Source organism: Paralichthys olivaceus, chromosome 22 (genome assembly GCF_024713975.1).
Source record: "Paralichthys olivaceus isolate ysfri-2021 chromosome 22, ASM2471397v2, whole genome shotgun sequence".
NCBI classification, from domain to species: Eukaryota; Metazoa; Chordata; class Actinopteri; order Pleuronectiformes; family Paralichthyidae; genus Paralichthys; species Paralichthys olivaceus.
In genome coordinates, this window is record NC_091114.1 from 2,977,275 (window position 1) to 2,994,199 (window position 16,925).

Here is a 16,925-nt window from a genome sequence, read left to right on the forward strand (position 1 = left end):
AATTCTGTTTTACAAAAGCTGGAGATGAGACCAAATCCACAAAGACACACATTTTCCATCAAATGTTTTATTATCAAATGATGTTTTTATTCTTCCTTAGACTGCAGGTTACTCAACCCGCTGACACAAAGTTATAGTTTCAACCAACAGCCAGATATCTTATTCTGACAGTCAGGAAGGGGCATAAACCTTAGGACTGAGTAAATACATGAGACGCCACACTGAGCCACAGGTAAGTAATGAACAACAGCTGTCTTGTACCAAAACAAACATGGGTGGTAACTTCACCGAAAGAATCAAAACTGAGGTAAAAATGTAGAGGTGCGGGCAGTACATACTCAGTGTGATTTCTAATAACTGAGCTGACTTAAGAGATCAGCAGATCGTGTATTACTACAGGATACAGTTTGTGAAAGCCACTAAGTAAGAAGTCAATATTAATCAAGTCTGGATTTACCAACTGGGCATAGACGGCAGTCCTGGGGCCTGACACCTTACTTGATGGTTGTGTAATTAATTACCGATGTGTTTGAGGATATGCTCTGCTGAAGCACAATTAAGAAGTGAGGTGTAGGGCTCCTGCATCTTGTAAGGAACATGTGTTTGTGCAGGGTGGGGGCTCAGAGCAGATCATTGAATCCCCTGGGATAAGCTATTTGTCCATCATCATGAATTACTAGTAAGGGGGCCATGTATAGTCTGTATATGCATATTATACAGGTTGTTCTATGGAAGACGATTGTGTTTTAACAACTACATCAGATATCTTAAAGGCCTACTGAACCTTGAATGAGTTGCCTGCACATTTTACTTGATGGTTGTTCTATCATTGCTGTAAGGGGAAGCTCATTTACTCTGTTATTGCAAAACAATGTGACAGGCGCCTTCCCGCTAATGAAAAGTTGAGTTCATAAGTAATAAAACACCCACATGTGCATTTTGCTGCAATATTCTTTAGGTCATTACACACCGGGGTTGTTTTTTTCGGATGATTGATTCATGCATTGTTTTATGTTACAGGGAAAAAGTAACATTGTTGTTTTTTGCAGAAAGAGCTTTTGCACTGTGACTAAAGCAGGCATCAACCTGTCATTGTTCTCTGTAGTAGTTTAGCGTGTTTAGCTCAAATTGATGGGGTCGGTGGTGGTATGGTCCTCTGGCTCCTCAGATGTGGCTCTAACATCCCCAGCAGGACCTCAATCTGCCCCACCAACAGACAAGCACTTAACTCCAGAGATCCTCCACAGTTTCTCGGAGAGAGGTGAATGTATGAATGCAAAATGTCTGAGTGACAGCCTCCAGAGTTTCTGTGGTCTTTCTTTCCACAGACGTCATTGTGAGCACACAGCAGGAGATCCCACGCTGGGTCTCCTGATGACGCACAATCAACAAACACAAACGTGAAACCCCAAAAGAAAACGAATGTCTCAGGATGAAAAAATAGTAAACATAGAAGATGCTGATAAAGGCATTGGTCATAAGAGCCGACCCTTACCCTAACCCAAAATCACATGATTTAAAATGTTACGTCCTGCCTCTGCCTGCTGCACCGTCCCTTATCTGAATCCTGTGGATCATTTTATTGTTGTGAAAGTGTCTCAGCAGAGAATATCGTGTGTGTATCATGTGTGAAAGTGCAACTGCAAAGAAAGTCTGGACCCAATTCTGCGGATATCCTCTGAAAACAGCTCATGTCTTAATCAGGGTCCTAGTTGATCCTAGGCTTCTCTTTCTCTACATTGTAAAATGACTCTGTAAGTTTGGTAAAAATATTTAAAAAGTATTGTTTGTGGTAAAAATTATTTTAATGCAAAATATTCATGTTATTTCTTATTTCCTGCTAAATTCCTTCAGTTGTTTTGGTTCGACCAGTAGCTTATGCTGGCTACCTGGCTCACCTGGTTTTAGATCTGCAGGAACGTGGTCACTGAGTGGTAAAATAAGATAAAAGTAGAAAAAAATATCCAATTCCGCAGTTCAAATGTTCTTTTAATCTTTTCATTCTTCTTGAGATTGACTTGTAAAAAATCATTTGATCCTCTCCAAGGATCCAGGCAGCAGTTTTAAAAGTCTTAAATGTTCACATCCTCAGACAGATTAAAATGTGGAGGGGCCTGCACAGTAAAACCTCAGATAGAAACTTCCTCCTGGCAAAGATGCTGCATATCCTCAGGATGTGTGTCCCAAGAAAATATATTCATGAATGTGATCGGATAAAAGAGACGCTCAATTACAGCTCAGTGGAGCTTTAGCATAACTTAATCCGAATGCCTTTTCAGTAGATGTGGACAATTAGGAGTTTCAGGAAGTTTCTAATCAATTTGTGAGAGAATCTTGATATTTTTTTCCTCTCTGATAGTGGCTGGTTCAGTGGTGACACGTCCGTCAGCACCCGTCGGTCCCTCTGTCCTGCTCTGGGAAGGTAGCCAGGCTCTGCTTGTTGACAGCAGCTTTGATGAGAACAGAGCAGACGTGGGGGGGAATAGAGATGTGTAAGCCAGCAGAATGTAAATGCTCTCCTGATGTCCAGTCATTCAACAGAGTCATCCGAACGATGAATGCCGAACATGTTTGTTCCTGGACTGACACGCAAACAAAGATTATGTTAAGTCATTAAGTTTCTACGAGGGATGAAGTGGTAAAATATCAGCCACTTTCACTACACAAACATTATTTGGTGGTTTAACTTCTCACAGTGCTTTTCAAACAGAGTTACTTTAAACTGTATCAAAAATGAAATGTTGCTCCATAGTTGACATTTGATAAGATCCCTCTATTGGTTAGAAGAACTTTGTTTGGTGACAAAATAATTCAACTTAAGGTTCATTAACCCTGCAGAGCTTTACGCAACATGGAATGACGTCTCATTGTCATTCTCACTTTGAACGGTTCCCAGACACTCAGCTTTTCTGTCTCTGCTCTCATTCTGCGTCTGTTCTTCATAGGTGTGATAAATGATGAATGTCGTTTCGTTTTAAAAATGCTAATAGACATTTGCATTCCACTTTTGATGATCATAGAATCATAGCTTGCTCTGCTATTATCTGCAGTATAAATCGCTCCTGGACAAAAGCCTCAACTAAATCAGTAAATTACAACTGTTATTGTAGGGGGCAGAATAATGGCACCCTGAACAAAAAAATATGAAAACGTCAGAAGAGGCAGGAAATATATAAAATCAGCAGATAGATGACAGAGAACCAGGGCTGGGACATTATTCTGGAAGCCTCCAAATCTATAAACCCATCTAACCTTTGATTTTAAGGTTAAGATTTGATTATTTTCGTCTGTTTTCTGCCCAAACTACCATTTACATTAAATTTTTTTCTTTTCATTGATTGAAAAAATACTGGGAGTCAGTAATTCTCCTATTGATTTCAAAAGTAGAAATTGATGACAACGTTCAATTCTTAGTTCCGAATCATAATCGCTGCAACCCTGTGGGAGCCAAACAACACTGACTTCTCATTCCTCCATTATATGATCGTGAACTTATAATGAAATGTTTCCTGTTTTTTTAAGGAGTTGAGAACATGAAGAAAGTGTTTTGATGAGACAATTTATTGGACTCTTTTCTGGTTTGTGTCTTTTTTGTTATGCCTTCATTGTAATTACTGGCGGCACCTTCTGCCACAATATGGAAGTTTGCGATCTGTAAATTTTGCCCGGTTCCAAAATTGACCATCTCTAATCTACAGTCCTGTGTGCTTTTTTTATTTTAAGCTCCCAGCTGTGTTTAAACTGCTTTCCTGCCATAATGAGGTGTTTTGTATTGACTCAGGTTGAATTTCATAAGCTATATTGTTCAACAACCTTGGACATATATGGACAGCGTAATTATTGAAGACGTTCCATAAGGAAAAGAAAAAAGCCACTGTGTTTTCTCACAAAGCGTGACTCAGAGCTCAGCTGTGCCTGGATGGTCATGCAGTGTGGATGAGCAGAATAACCAGCAGCAGTCCTTTCACGAAAACCAATTTCATTCTCTTTGTACCTATTGTGTTTGCTTTGAAATAAATAGCAACTCTGACAAAGTGTAAGATGAAATCGCTTCTATACAAACTTCAAATGCATGTTGAACCACAGCAAGCCGGGCCTGTATAACTCATTACTCTTCAAGGTCAGGATGGAGACGGATAGATTGATTTCTTAGAATTTGTTTGCCTCTAGAACTTTAAGACTTTATTTGTAACATAAACATTTATAAAATACATCATTGTAATTGCTTACTGCAATTTGAAATGATATGAAATATTTACAGAGTGATTATAAAAATGTACTTTCCAGAAGTTTTTAGTGGACACATAATATGTTCATGTTCATAATTTCAATTATTGTTATTTCTTGAGAGTGACTACGTGATCTAATGTTCAGCCAGCTCGCCCCTGTTGTGATTGGTCATCCTGTAGAAAATGGTTGACCTCTCGCTTTACCTCCTTTTTTAGGGGACATGCCAGACTAGCTTCTGGGTGTGTGTTGTGCTGATATGGGGTGTCATGATGTTACAGGACATCCCAATAATGTGTACGTATCAGCTGGAAGAGCTTTCATGTTTATTGCGGTAGAGAGAAGCTCCCTTTATTATTTTATTGTAAGCCTTTGTTTGTATTGTTTTTCTTTAAACTTGGTTTTAATGTTCTTGTATTGTATAGTTTGCAGTAAATATTGACCAATCAGAAGATGTTTAAATTGTTAAACTTACAACTGTTGAGGTAGACATCAATCTTAATACACCTTATATACAGTTTTTGGTATTCGCCCTTTCTTCAGTATAATGAACGAATGTTGAAGGATCGGAACCAATGTGTATTGAAACTTTTGAATGGACAACACTTTGTAAATGAACTCAAACAGATCTTTGACATTTCCGTGCTTACAGTCCTTGTTGCTTGTTGGCCAACACAGTATCATCCGTGTTGGTCAGTGCTGTACACAGTATTTGTATTGTGACGAGAAGACTTCAGCAGACGAGGGAGGTGCTGGACTTAGACAAGCAGCCAGCCAATGAGCATTATGATTGAAATGTCAGGGATGTTATGTTTTCACTTATAGTAGTCAGCAGGATTACGCAAAACCTACAGAACCCATTGCCATGAAATCTTGTGGAGGGGTTCGGAAAGAGAGATCCTATAACATTTTGGAGTGAAGCCCAATAAATGAGCAGATCTAGGAATTTTTTCTTTGCTGTGTTTCCCACAGATTTCAATACATGGTAATAGTAGGGGGTGCATTTGCATGTGCACAGAGGTCGCTGTTACGTGAAACGGATTCCGAGTGATGTACGCATATTAATGAGTGAAGGAGAGGTTCTCAGGTGAGAGGGAGAACTGCATGTTATGCCACTTGTGTTGTGACTGTCTGAGTGGAAGGTAAAAACTTTATGGACGATGTCGTCGCCGAGCGTGTGTTGAATTAGACTGAAAATAGTGCTGCACTTAGCTTCACAGTGCAGCAGTGGAGCTACACACCAAGTTAGAGATGTCTTATGTTATTATGAATATACACACACACACACACGTGAGTGATTTAAAAAGAGCAGAGGAGCCGACTCACTTGTTAAGCAGCACTGAGTGCATTACTGAAACACTATTGACGAGTGTGGCACTTTCTAAATAAAAAAGGACTTCAGATTAACTGAATAATTGTATTAATTGATGAAAAAGTAAAATTGAGCATTGAAATGCATCGAGAATTGAATCACAAACAAGTGAAACGTGATCAAATCGTGGACAGGTGTATTGTAAACTTTTTTTTTTTTTATCCTTGTGGGCTAATTTAACGAAATACTTCATGAATGAAGATAAGACAAGTGTGGCAGCAGCCATCTTGTTCAAGGTAAAACTACCCAGAATACAAAGCAGCAAAGATCTGTGTAACTGTAAACAAAGTGTTGTGTGAACAGAAAGAGAACTGAGGCCCCTTCAGAGCAAAAGTGCACCTGCCAAAGAACTGAGTCAAATGAACTGTCAATGTGATTACATGTGTCGGTCCAGTGTTTGGTCTATGTGAAAACACCCTTAATGTGATGGAGGCCTGTTTTCTCACAAGCCCTTTTTTTGAATTTCAGTTAATAACTAACTCTGAATGAATAATTCAATCAATGGCAAATACACTGTATTTAATATATGTGTATGGTATTCGGAATCAGTTTCATCTTTAACATAATAACAGCTTTTAGCTTTGTTGGGTAGCAAACCCCAGTGTTGGAAAGTGTTGTTCAATTATCTGTTGTGACATATAGGGGGAAAAGGCCAGAAAGTACTTTTTAAATGATATCTTATAATTGCTCTGTCTTAGAATACTAATCCCAGGAATCACTGAATTAAACCACTTTTTCTCTGTTTCCATAAAAATTCATTTGGCTGTATTTTAGTGTTCAGTTGTGTATTTTTTGCAATGAAAGTTGATAATTCCGTCTGTCATTCAGATTTGAAATTAATTAGAATTGTGTGAATGAGACATTTGCTCTTTTAAATACTAGCTCTACCCTGTCAAAGTCAATTTTGAACAGAAAATGCTGGTAAGCCTAATTCTGATTCTGTTGACATATGCTGGCAACAATGACACTGTTTCCCTAAAGGCACTTTATTGTAGAAAGTGAAAAAACAAACATATATGGACACATATAACTTCGTTCAGGGTAAATACTGCAGCTCCTCAGAATGTCCGTGCACGTCCCTGTTTGTCAGTAAAAGTACTTGTCTGAGAGTCTGTCTGGATGACACAAGAGGCTCCATCTCCTCCTCAGTCTCTATCACACACACTCACAGACAGTCTGACTGTCACTGCTGCAGAATGACTCCGTGCTTTAAATTGGCTTTTTACCATTCTGTGTAGTCTGGGACAGAGAGTGTTCTGGCCCCACTCTCCATCATCATGGCTTTTTACTGTGAGGATGCATTAAGGACTCAACTTCAACTTAATGACCGAACAATTGTCTCCTCATGCTTCAACCTCTCTCTTGCAGAGATCAAGTTTTTTTCGCTGCCCCTTTTAAGCACAAAGGAGATCTTATTAACTTGACCCCATTTCCACCAAGCATTAACATGCGATCTGTATGTGAGTACATTACCTCAGAGCTTTCAAACTGGGGGGATGTGGGAGAGTTGAAGGAGTTTCCCCCGAGGGAGAAATGTGAGGCAAATATACTCTGAGGTGAAAGACAGACACACGGCAGCCGTCTGAAACAACAGGAGGCTTGTCTTTGTCGTTTGACCCACAGATTTGTCTGTTTATTAACTCTGTCAGCAGTTTGAGCAGCAGAGTGCTGCTCTAAGAATCAAACATTGTAGTCTTTGAAATTGTACCTCAATCAAATCTGAATACACTGACGCGATAGACACATTTTGAAACCCCTTGTGATTTACTCCTCCTGGGGATATCATTACCTTTGACGTGTATCATGAATAAAAATCCGCAATCCCTTAAACCTCGTCCTTGTAAATCATAGAAAAAAGTTATTTCCTCATAACCTGTAGAACTTTACCGAGGACTTAAACTTTCTTTGTTTTCCTCCATGTCAAACTAATAATAACAGGAACAGAACTATCTATCTGTCCATCCATCCATCCTTTCAGTGTACTATATAGTAGGGCTTGGTATCACCATGGATTTCTCAAACTTGATTGGCTTCAGATTCGTGTGCTTGATTAAAATAAGTATTTGTACACTTATTTCAGATTTCAACCTGGTTTATTGAACAGAGCCTCAATCTGAGGTTCATTCAGGATTAAAAGATCTAAAATATTATCAGGGGCCAGACCATGAAGGGCCTTTAAGGTGATCATCAAGATCTGAAAATCAATCCTAAAACAAACAGCGGGCCAGTGTAAAGAGGCTGGAACAGGTGTAATGGACTGTGGCTCTCATTTCCAGTTAGGGCCCGAGTTTTGAGCTGGATCTCTTGTCTATTATTGAATGGTTTCCACATATTCCACATCATTGCTGTACATATTTTAATGGCTTAGTGGCTTTTTGGAAGTGTTTTGTCACCTCCAAATGTCTGCACTCTTAAGGCAGAGCAGAAATCCAGCTGTAAAAGGAAGAGGCCTGATGTGCTGAAAATTAGCAGGCGTTACTGATGTTGCACTCAGTACTAGTGAAAAAAGAAGAAAGCACTTGAGGGAGAAGCTGAAACCTTTTCTGCTTTCACACCTCATCACTGTGTTGAATGGGTGTGAATGTGGAATTCTCTATGTTTTAAAGTTGAAAAATCCCTTTTACCAATTTCAAGTGTTAACAAGGTGCAGCTTTTCAACAAGCACTTTATTAAGCATGCTGACTTTTTGGAGTGGAAATTTGAAAAGATTTTCAATTATAAAATGTCTATAAAAGGTCCAGTGTGTAAATTGTCTTCTTTACACTAGAATAGGCCCTTTATATTTATTTATGTCCTCTCTACGGAGGTCGCCACTAGATGTCAATAATTTCCACACACTGAACCTTTAAGTTGAGTTGGCTTTTTATAAGAGCGGTCACAAGAAATTAAATGTGTTACGCACTTTTTTGTGAACGAAACAGTGGTTGTAAGCATTTTCTGACAGCAGATCAGTTTGAAATCTGTTCGGCTCCACTGGCACAGTCGGTAGCAGCCACAGTGAAGTGTTGGATGAAAAGGTGCAGGCAACAAGCGGCTCGCCGCCAACTCAGCCAGGTATCCTCTTTAAATGTTCCCTGCAGCTCACAGAGTGATGGAGAAAAACAAACTTCAACAAACTTCTCTATTAAAACTGTTTAACAGTCTGTTTTGCGGCCCCCGGAATTCTACCATTAGGAGTGTTGGGCTATATTAGCATTTTTTTAAATATTTTTGAAGTTGTCCTTATAAACCACAGCACAGTGCATGATGGTAGTTATTGCTCAGTTATTGTTATAGATCATTTTTCACTTTTCAATGATGCATTATGACAGGGTGACAAAATGGCAAACTCACCACTCACTATATAAAGCCACTGAGTCTGAGACTACTTTTTATTTTTAGATCATGTGGTCTGAAGACTGTTGATGGGCAGTTTGAAGTAGCAGGAAGAGATTCTCAGAATTGTGAAAAGGGACACAAACTCTCACTGAAGAGAAAACTTTTTTATAAAGTAAAATATTTTCAACTTTTTCTATGTCACATGCACCGAACACAATCCACAGTCCATTGGGGGCATCGGCAGGGGAGAGGGGAAACCAGTGTAAGAGTGATGAGCCGTAATCTTCATCTCCCCGGGTGTTGCAGTGGTGGTTGTTGAAAATTCACCGCTGCATCCTGCAGTTGGGCTTTACTTTGCCGTGCCTGTGCAGGGAAACGATTCCAAGGCAGAGCTACAGCAGGTGACCAAACAAATACAGGAGAGGTCACATTAGGTCGGTAGAATGTGTGAGCATTTGAAGCATTTTGATTTGGATTATGAAACCTTGTTAAACAATGTGAAACCTGCGACTACTTCTGCAAAGCAACAGTTTGTATGAAAGAGATGACCTCATAAATGCCTTATGCCGGTGCCACCTGTTTCTTTTACACACCACTTCTAGTGCTAGCTGTTCTCTTAGCACCACCAGCTGCTGTAGTTGAGGAATAAATATCCATCTCTCAAACAGGAGATCATTTTACATTATCTCTTATCACGGACAATTTTAATCCTCAACTCAGGAGCTGCATGAGATTTAAAAATAGATGGTTTTAGTGCAGGACTTGCCCTTACCATGAAACCCCACTTCAGAGTAAAATATAAAATAATACTAATAAAGAGACAATAATCATGATAAAGAAAGCACAGCATAGAGCACCTGGATGAACGGAGAAATTATTATATGGAGCAATGCAACCTCATGGTTAAAACTAATCATGTCCAAAATCTGAATATAACTGAAGTTAAATCAAAGTGTAAATGAGTCATTTTCCAACATTTGACTATTTGTTCCGGAGGATTTATTTTGGGCATGTTGCCTTTATTGACCGGACAAGTAGCATTAAACGGGGAGAGAGAATGGGGCAAGACACGCAGCAAAGGGCCGGGTCAGAAATGAGCATGTGGCCGCTACAGGAGGACCCAAGCCTTTAAACGTGTGGCAGGTCATTCTCCACTTGGAGTAACTGAAGATCTGAATTTATTGAATGTGTCAAAATCGCACTAATCACGACACTGCACTTCCCCAGACCCCTGCAATGCACATCGCAAGAGTGAAGTTGATAAGATGAATGGTTTGCGAGATATGCGCTTCACATGCAGACTGACCTTTGTGTGTGGAATAAGTAGGTAGATAGTCATTATATACTGCACCATGAATGACAATAAGTCAATAGTATAAGCTGCAGCCATGGCAGCAACAAAGAATGTATAGTGTTGGTGTATGTTATAGTCCCTCCGCTCTTAACGTTTGAATTTTCCTAAGAAACCGCATTATCCTTTTGTGGTGTCACCTTCACTTCACTAACATTCCTTTTTCTTTCCTTTCTTAACGCAGAGGCCTGATATCCTTGAATTCTAGCAACACCTACTACCTGGAACCTGTCAGCGGAGTGGATCCTCTTCACCATTCACTGCTGAATGCTGAGGAACTGCCAATTAACGGTGGAAACTGTGGCCACGGTCATCACACTGCACAGTCCATCCATTTCTCTGAGCTGCTCAGACCATTTCACTTAAGGGTGAGTCTCACAGACACCTATTTTCTGGGTGATAAGCAAAGACTGTTTTAGGTTTGTTCACCTGATTAAACATGAGTAATGTGGCGAAACAAGAATGAGAGAAACCATCTCTTCTGGGGCGGCCTTCAGGTAACGTAGTCAGGGAAACAACTGAGTTCAGTGGTACGTTTACATGGTAATATCTGATCTCTGGAACACATATCATCAATGGAATGTATTTATATAGCGCTTATATCTAGTCTTGATGACCAGATGGGGATCGAACCATCTTCTGGTTAGAGGACGACCGCTCCACTCCCCCTCAGCTACACCGCCCCGTGCACATTCTTTCCAATAAGGCCTCCACACCAGCTTCCATGTACCTGTTGAGAAGAGTCACGATATGCTCCCAGATAAATTCAGTTCAGTAATACTCTTCCGACTGTTGGCTGATTGAAATACTCTGTACCAAGTTAAATGGATTAGTCAAATGATCCCCTCTCATCAGTGGCAGATAACCCTTCATAGAACTGAACAACAGAGCCCAGGGTTCAGTGTCTGTGATTTTAACAAGTCATTCCCAGCTCGCAGTGGGATCGTTCAAGCTCTGTATATTAAAAGAGAACTGTTTCACAGTCAGTCCATTAAAAAAGACACAAACATAATGATTAATTTATTTCCTCGAATGTAATGGACCGGGTCCTCATTTTCTTTTGGTTTATTTATTATGTAGCTAAATGAAATCACCAATCACATGTGAATATTTGGCTCTGCAGGGGAATGGTCGTTGGGATGGGCAAGCACTATATTGAATTGATGCCATTTAAGGGCGCAAAATGACTCCCGATGCCTGGAGATGAAGGGAATTATGGCTTTGACTCGGCTTCCCAGGTTGGTTTGGGCCACGGATGTGAGGCACGAAGAAATGATGAACCGAACACACGTCTGGTTAGCTCATGTGCAGTTATGGATGATCCTGAATTGATGCCCTAGCCCTTCATTTGTCTTTGCAGCTGGGGCAGTTTTCATCTCATATTTATTCACCTTCCCATTTACATTCTCAATCACTTGAAACTGTTTCCCTACTCCTTATATGCTAAACCCCCCTTAGTTGTCCACGAGGGCAATTGTTCTCTTTCTCTGTTTCTTTATCTTCCTCCCTCCTGCGCTTGGCCCCTTGGCTCTCCCAATTCCCACCGCAGGCCCCCATTTATCCTGGGTTGTTATGCATAAATGCCAGCCACAGCAGACCCCAGACTGTCCTAAGGCGTTTGCCACAATTTGCTTCTCAAATGAATAATGTGATGAGTGAATGCATTACTGTGTGTGTGTGTATGTTGCTAACTCCACAGGCTGCCATCGCAGCTCTAAAGATTCCCCACCAATCCGCAATATTGGTTTTGAGTCCAGACCGAGCCACAGTAGCGTCCCCTCACATGTAAATCAATGAGATTTAATTACGGCAGAGCCTTTCTTTAATGGTTGTAATCATGTATTAGGAAGGTGGCGACTGAATGATGGAAGGAGTCATAAAGCTTTGTTAACACAGCAGCATGAATGACTTGGAAGATACTCATACATATAATGATAGTTGATCTATTTCAACTAGTTGAAATTGTCTTCTTGATTATAATCTCTTCAGAACGTCTCTCTTTTCTTCACGGTTGTCTAGTTTTATGCAAATATTGAGCATGTTCGAAGTTAAATCTGCGTGGTTTTTCACTGAGCAGCATTAATCTGCTTTTTTCTATTGGTTACACAAACAGAACGAGTGCCAAGCTCCTTAGCTGAGCCTCAGTTTTGCTGTTCTCACTCACAATTCAGTAATGGGGCATTAATTCAGAACTGCTGCATCAGAGGTCTCATGTTTGTTGACCGTATACGAACTAGCGGCAGCTTCCAGCCAGTCAGAGAAGGGAACGCTCAGCAACCGGGGTACATTATATCTGTCCAGTGCCCTGGTGAGTTGTAGGAGTGCAGGCTCCTCCAAATATGTCTTAGCTGGTGTGTACTAGTTTAACTGAAAATTTGTTAAACCCCAAATTGCCCCTCACAGAAAAAGTATAGAAAGCATTCAAACATTTGGAGTTTGCTGTTCACAAAAAGAATCTGCTGATATGAACCAGGCCTCGTTACAATTGTGTGTGATTACTTCATTGATTGAATTTCACAGTCAAACAAACAATCTGTAAAAGGAGACACTTTAATTTTGTGTTGGCACAGCCAAGATGGCTCCGAAGTCACAAGGCCGCTCTGAACTGCCGCCTGTCAATCATCCCTGGGTCTCTGTCAGTCAAACACACACGCCCCTGAAATTACCACACTTTGAGCTCTAGTATCTTAATAATTATATTTTTCAGATGGACCACCACTGATAAGAAGGAGTGAATTTAGCGAATGAGATCTTAATGAGTATTTCATGGGAGAAGTTGGCGTTTTTTGAATGGCTTTCAATGGAGCCAGAAAGATTTTTGGAGACAGCCCCTGATGGATCTCCGTGGTATTACAAGTTTAAGCACTTCTGCATAGACGTCATCTTTTTGAGCTACGTCCACTATTAACAGACTATGGTCACAACACAGAGATAAAAAAAAGCAGCTCAGAGAAACCGCTAAATGAATGACAGGTTAACTTCTCTGTTCATGAGTCAAGGTCATGGTGCGTGGAGCAAAGTGACACCACAGAGGAAGCTGCTGCTCTCCAGAAACACATCACTGTGTCTGAAGTTCGCTAAAGAGCAGCTTGACTCTCTACAACACTGCTGGGAATGTTTAGTGGTCTGATGAAACTAAAACTGAACTGTTTGATAAGAACATGCAGCTACAGTTCAGTGGAGGGAGCTTCATGTTCCAGGATCAGGTCAGGGAGGCTGTTCACCTGCTGAAGAGCAGCAGAAGTCGATGAAACAGCAGAACAATGACCCTGAACTTTAAAGTAAATCTACGACAGAATGAGTCCAAACAAAGACAATCCACCTTCTGAAGTGATCCAGTCAGAGTCCAGACCTTAACCCAGGAGAGAAGCTGTGGAATGAGCTCAGAGCCGTTCACACCAGACGTCCAGAGAACATGTCTGAGCTGAAGCAGCTCGGCAATACAAGCTGAGATAATAAAAGATATTGCTGCTAAAAGACAACCAACCAGTTATTAAATCCAAGAGTTTACCTTCTTTTTCTTCAGCAGTGGGAGTGTTTAATGGATGTGTTCTGTTAAGAAACTAAAAATGACACAACTTTAAAGTATTAGATTAAGCATATTACATTTGTCTAAACTTGTGACTTATTACAAGGGGATCCTACACTGTGTCTCGCCACTCTATTTTTACATTAATTCCATCATGAATAATAGATTTATTAAAATTAATAGAAAAAAGATTTCAAATAATGGCCTCAGAATCCTCATTTTAAGTTTTTTAGCATCGCAATTCAGTGATAGTTGTGTGTGTGTATCCTTTGATCCACTGCAAGCATGAACTGCAAATAGCTAATTCATCACACAGAGTCAATTCACCAATATATCTCTATTTCCTCCGAAGGGCAGCCCATTGTGGCAGACTTAAAATCTCCCTGGTATATATTGTAGTGTAAAGTTGTTTATAGCATAGTGTTGTGGAGCAAACCAATAACAACAGATTCTGCATTGGGCACGTTTGCATTGTTCTTTGTCTTTCTCTTTTCATTTGTCAGGTGAAGAGGAATACCTGGGGCACGACTAAATACATGGAGCTGTACATCGTGGCTGACAACACACTGGTAAGCTCGTACTAACACTCCACTGACTCCAGCCGCCTCCGCAGAATATTCCTCTGCACGGTACATCAGCGGGACCCCATTTAATCGCCTTATGTCCAATGACCATCACGCCGGTGTGGAAACAGGGTCCACATCTTACACAATTATCTCATTCCAGCTAATGGAACTCCTTTTATACTCAGAGCTCCACGCTGACATGATAGTCACAGCGAGGCGAAAGCATGTGGAGACGAGCCAGGATTTGCCTGCTTAATGAGGGAGCATATTCAGATGGAACCAAAGGTGGACGGGCTTTTAAATAGACACTAAGCTGCAGTGAGGAGATGCTATATCTTTATAAAAGACAGTTTAGGATTCTGACTGCTGCGTTAATGTCACAGTGAGAGCACATGGGCACAGGGTCTGCTTTTTTTTCTTCTGTAATTGGTGTAATTATGATGATGGACCATGCTTTAAAGTGGTGAAGCAGGGCTGGTTGGGGCGCGTGGTGTTTTCACGGGTCATTAGTCTCTCCAGGGAACTTCAGAAAGGATTTTCGCTAACATTTTATTTATTTGCCTGACCGCAGACCTCAGTCAAGCCTCTAATACTCCCCCATCTCCCCTGTCCTGCAGTTTAAGCGGCAGAATAAGGACTATGAAAAGACCAAGGCAAGGATAATGGAAATTGCCAATTACGTGGATAAGGTAAGGCTGATGGTTTCTCCTGCTGCCGACTGCAATTCTCCAGAGAACAAACAGCTCCATTCAGCAAACTAATAGATATTGTTGTACAGTCATCACATATCTCGATGTCATCTATTACCAATCCCCTCTGAAGTTTGTTGTCTTTGCTGTTCAGAATAAATGATTAGGGAATGAAAAGTGCACACAAACATCTACTGTCGCATTAAGCCTCTAAAGGATTTAATCAATACTGTCCTTCAGCAGTGCCTTAGGGGAGATTGAGAGAGAAATTGCCTTATGTGACCAGACTGTGTGATGGGAGCTTATGACAAGATTGAGGACAACACCGTGTGCATGTGCAGGAACATACTGTATTTGTTTTGTGTGTTTTCAGTTCTACAGGGATCTGAACATCCGCGTGCCTCTGATCGGTCTGGAGGTTTGGACCGAGAGGGATCAGTGTATCGTCACAGAGGAGCCGAACGCCACCCTCTGGTCCTTCCTGCAATGGAGACAGAAGCTGAAGTCGCGCAAAAAACACGACAACGCGCAGCTGCTCACGTGAGCAATAGCCACACAAATACATACATTTGCACCTATAGTCAAACTCACAGTGTTGCAGATAATGTTGTCGCTTCATTTGCAAAATATGTTGTTGTGGAGACAGGCAACAGCAAGCTCATCTTCAGCTGCACAGGCCAACATGTTAGTGGGTTGGAGACTTTGATTAAAGTGAGATTGTGCCACTTCACAGTCGTCCTCTAAATTAAACTTGAAGCAATAAAACACAGGATTCATGTGTTGCCATAGCTACACTGGACCCCACAGGACCATTAGTCTATGGTGGCTGTCTTTGTCACATCACAAAAGTAAAGTAAGATATAAAAACACTGTACCTCATCAGCAGGCATGGTCCCAGTTTCCAGTTATGTAGTTAGGTCCCTTGCTCAAGGGCAGGGCAGCAGGCGCTCTCAAGGGAGCAAGTATTGTTGCTAGTTTTCTCTCCGCTCATATTTCCCAGCTATACGTAGTAAATCCAATTTATTGTCAAGTCAAACAGGTGAAGACACATTAGTAGTCCGATGATCAGACAGGTTGTAAACATGCAAACAGTTCACCCACATTATCTAAACTAGAAACTAAACCACGATTTAGAGAGTAAACACCTTAAATGTCAGTGACAATCCCTCATTACACAGCACAACTGTTATAAGGGTAAGTTTGGTTTACAACCTGTTTGATTTATACTTGCTATAATATTACCTGACGGAATAATTACCAAAACTATTAAAATGAGACCACATTGTCATGGGTTGGTATTCCTGGAAAAGTTAGCAAGGCTTGGCAGGCATTTCATCCAGTCCTAATTAAAGGCCACAGACACCAGCTTTTTTTCTTTTCTTTTCCAGGCAATTTATTTATGGCTATTGGGACGAGAAACAAATAAGATAAATAAGTGTTTCAGAAACAACTAACCAACCCTATGTTTGATTACAACACCAAATTGATATCAAAACCTGATAATGGTCCTAAAATCAGTTTGTGCCAGAAAGTAAAGTAGCGACAAGAAAAAAAAAAAAGTTCATCCAAATAGCACAGAGCTCCAGAGACGATAAATTGAGTATGACTACGTTTAGTGGATCCTGCAACATTAAACACAGAGTTCATGTGAAACCGATGTGAATCGTGTTAGATGATTGTTCACACCCGTCCCATAGCGACACCCCATAAGCCACCACGTTCCATGCCGTTCCACAAGGCCTATACATGTTGAATTTTATGAACTGAAGTGAATGAAGGAGATGCCTTTCACTGTATAAAATAATTTATTGCAATAGTATTCTTGTGAAACAAAATCAGGGCAGTGGAATTTCCATCTCCAAACTATAATTTT

General features: G+C 40.6%; 1 protein-coding gene across 1 annotated transcript in view; it reads left to right on the top strand.

Annotated features, from left to right (window-relative positions):
- The window catches only part of adam19a (ADAM metallopeptidase domain 19a), a 195,635-nt gene that overhangs the window by 129,009 nt on the left and 49,701 nt on the right, over positions 1 to 16,925 (top strand). Inside the window, exons 6-9 of the mRNA XM_020100203.2 lie at positions 10,453 to 10,636; positions 14,301 to 14,366; positions 14,981 to 15,052; positions 15,426 to 15,592. Coding sequence (XP_019955762.1) covers positions 10,453 to 10,636; positions 14,301 to 14,366; positions 14,981 to 15,052; positions 15,426 to 15,592 — 489 coding nt within the window. The remainder of the gene's footprint in view (positions 1 to 10,452; positions 10,637 to 14,300; positions 14,367 to 14,980; positions 15,053 to 15,425; positions 15,593 to 16,925) is intronic.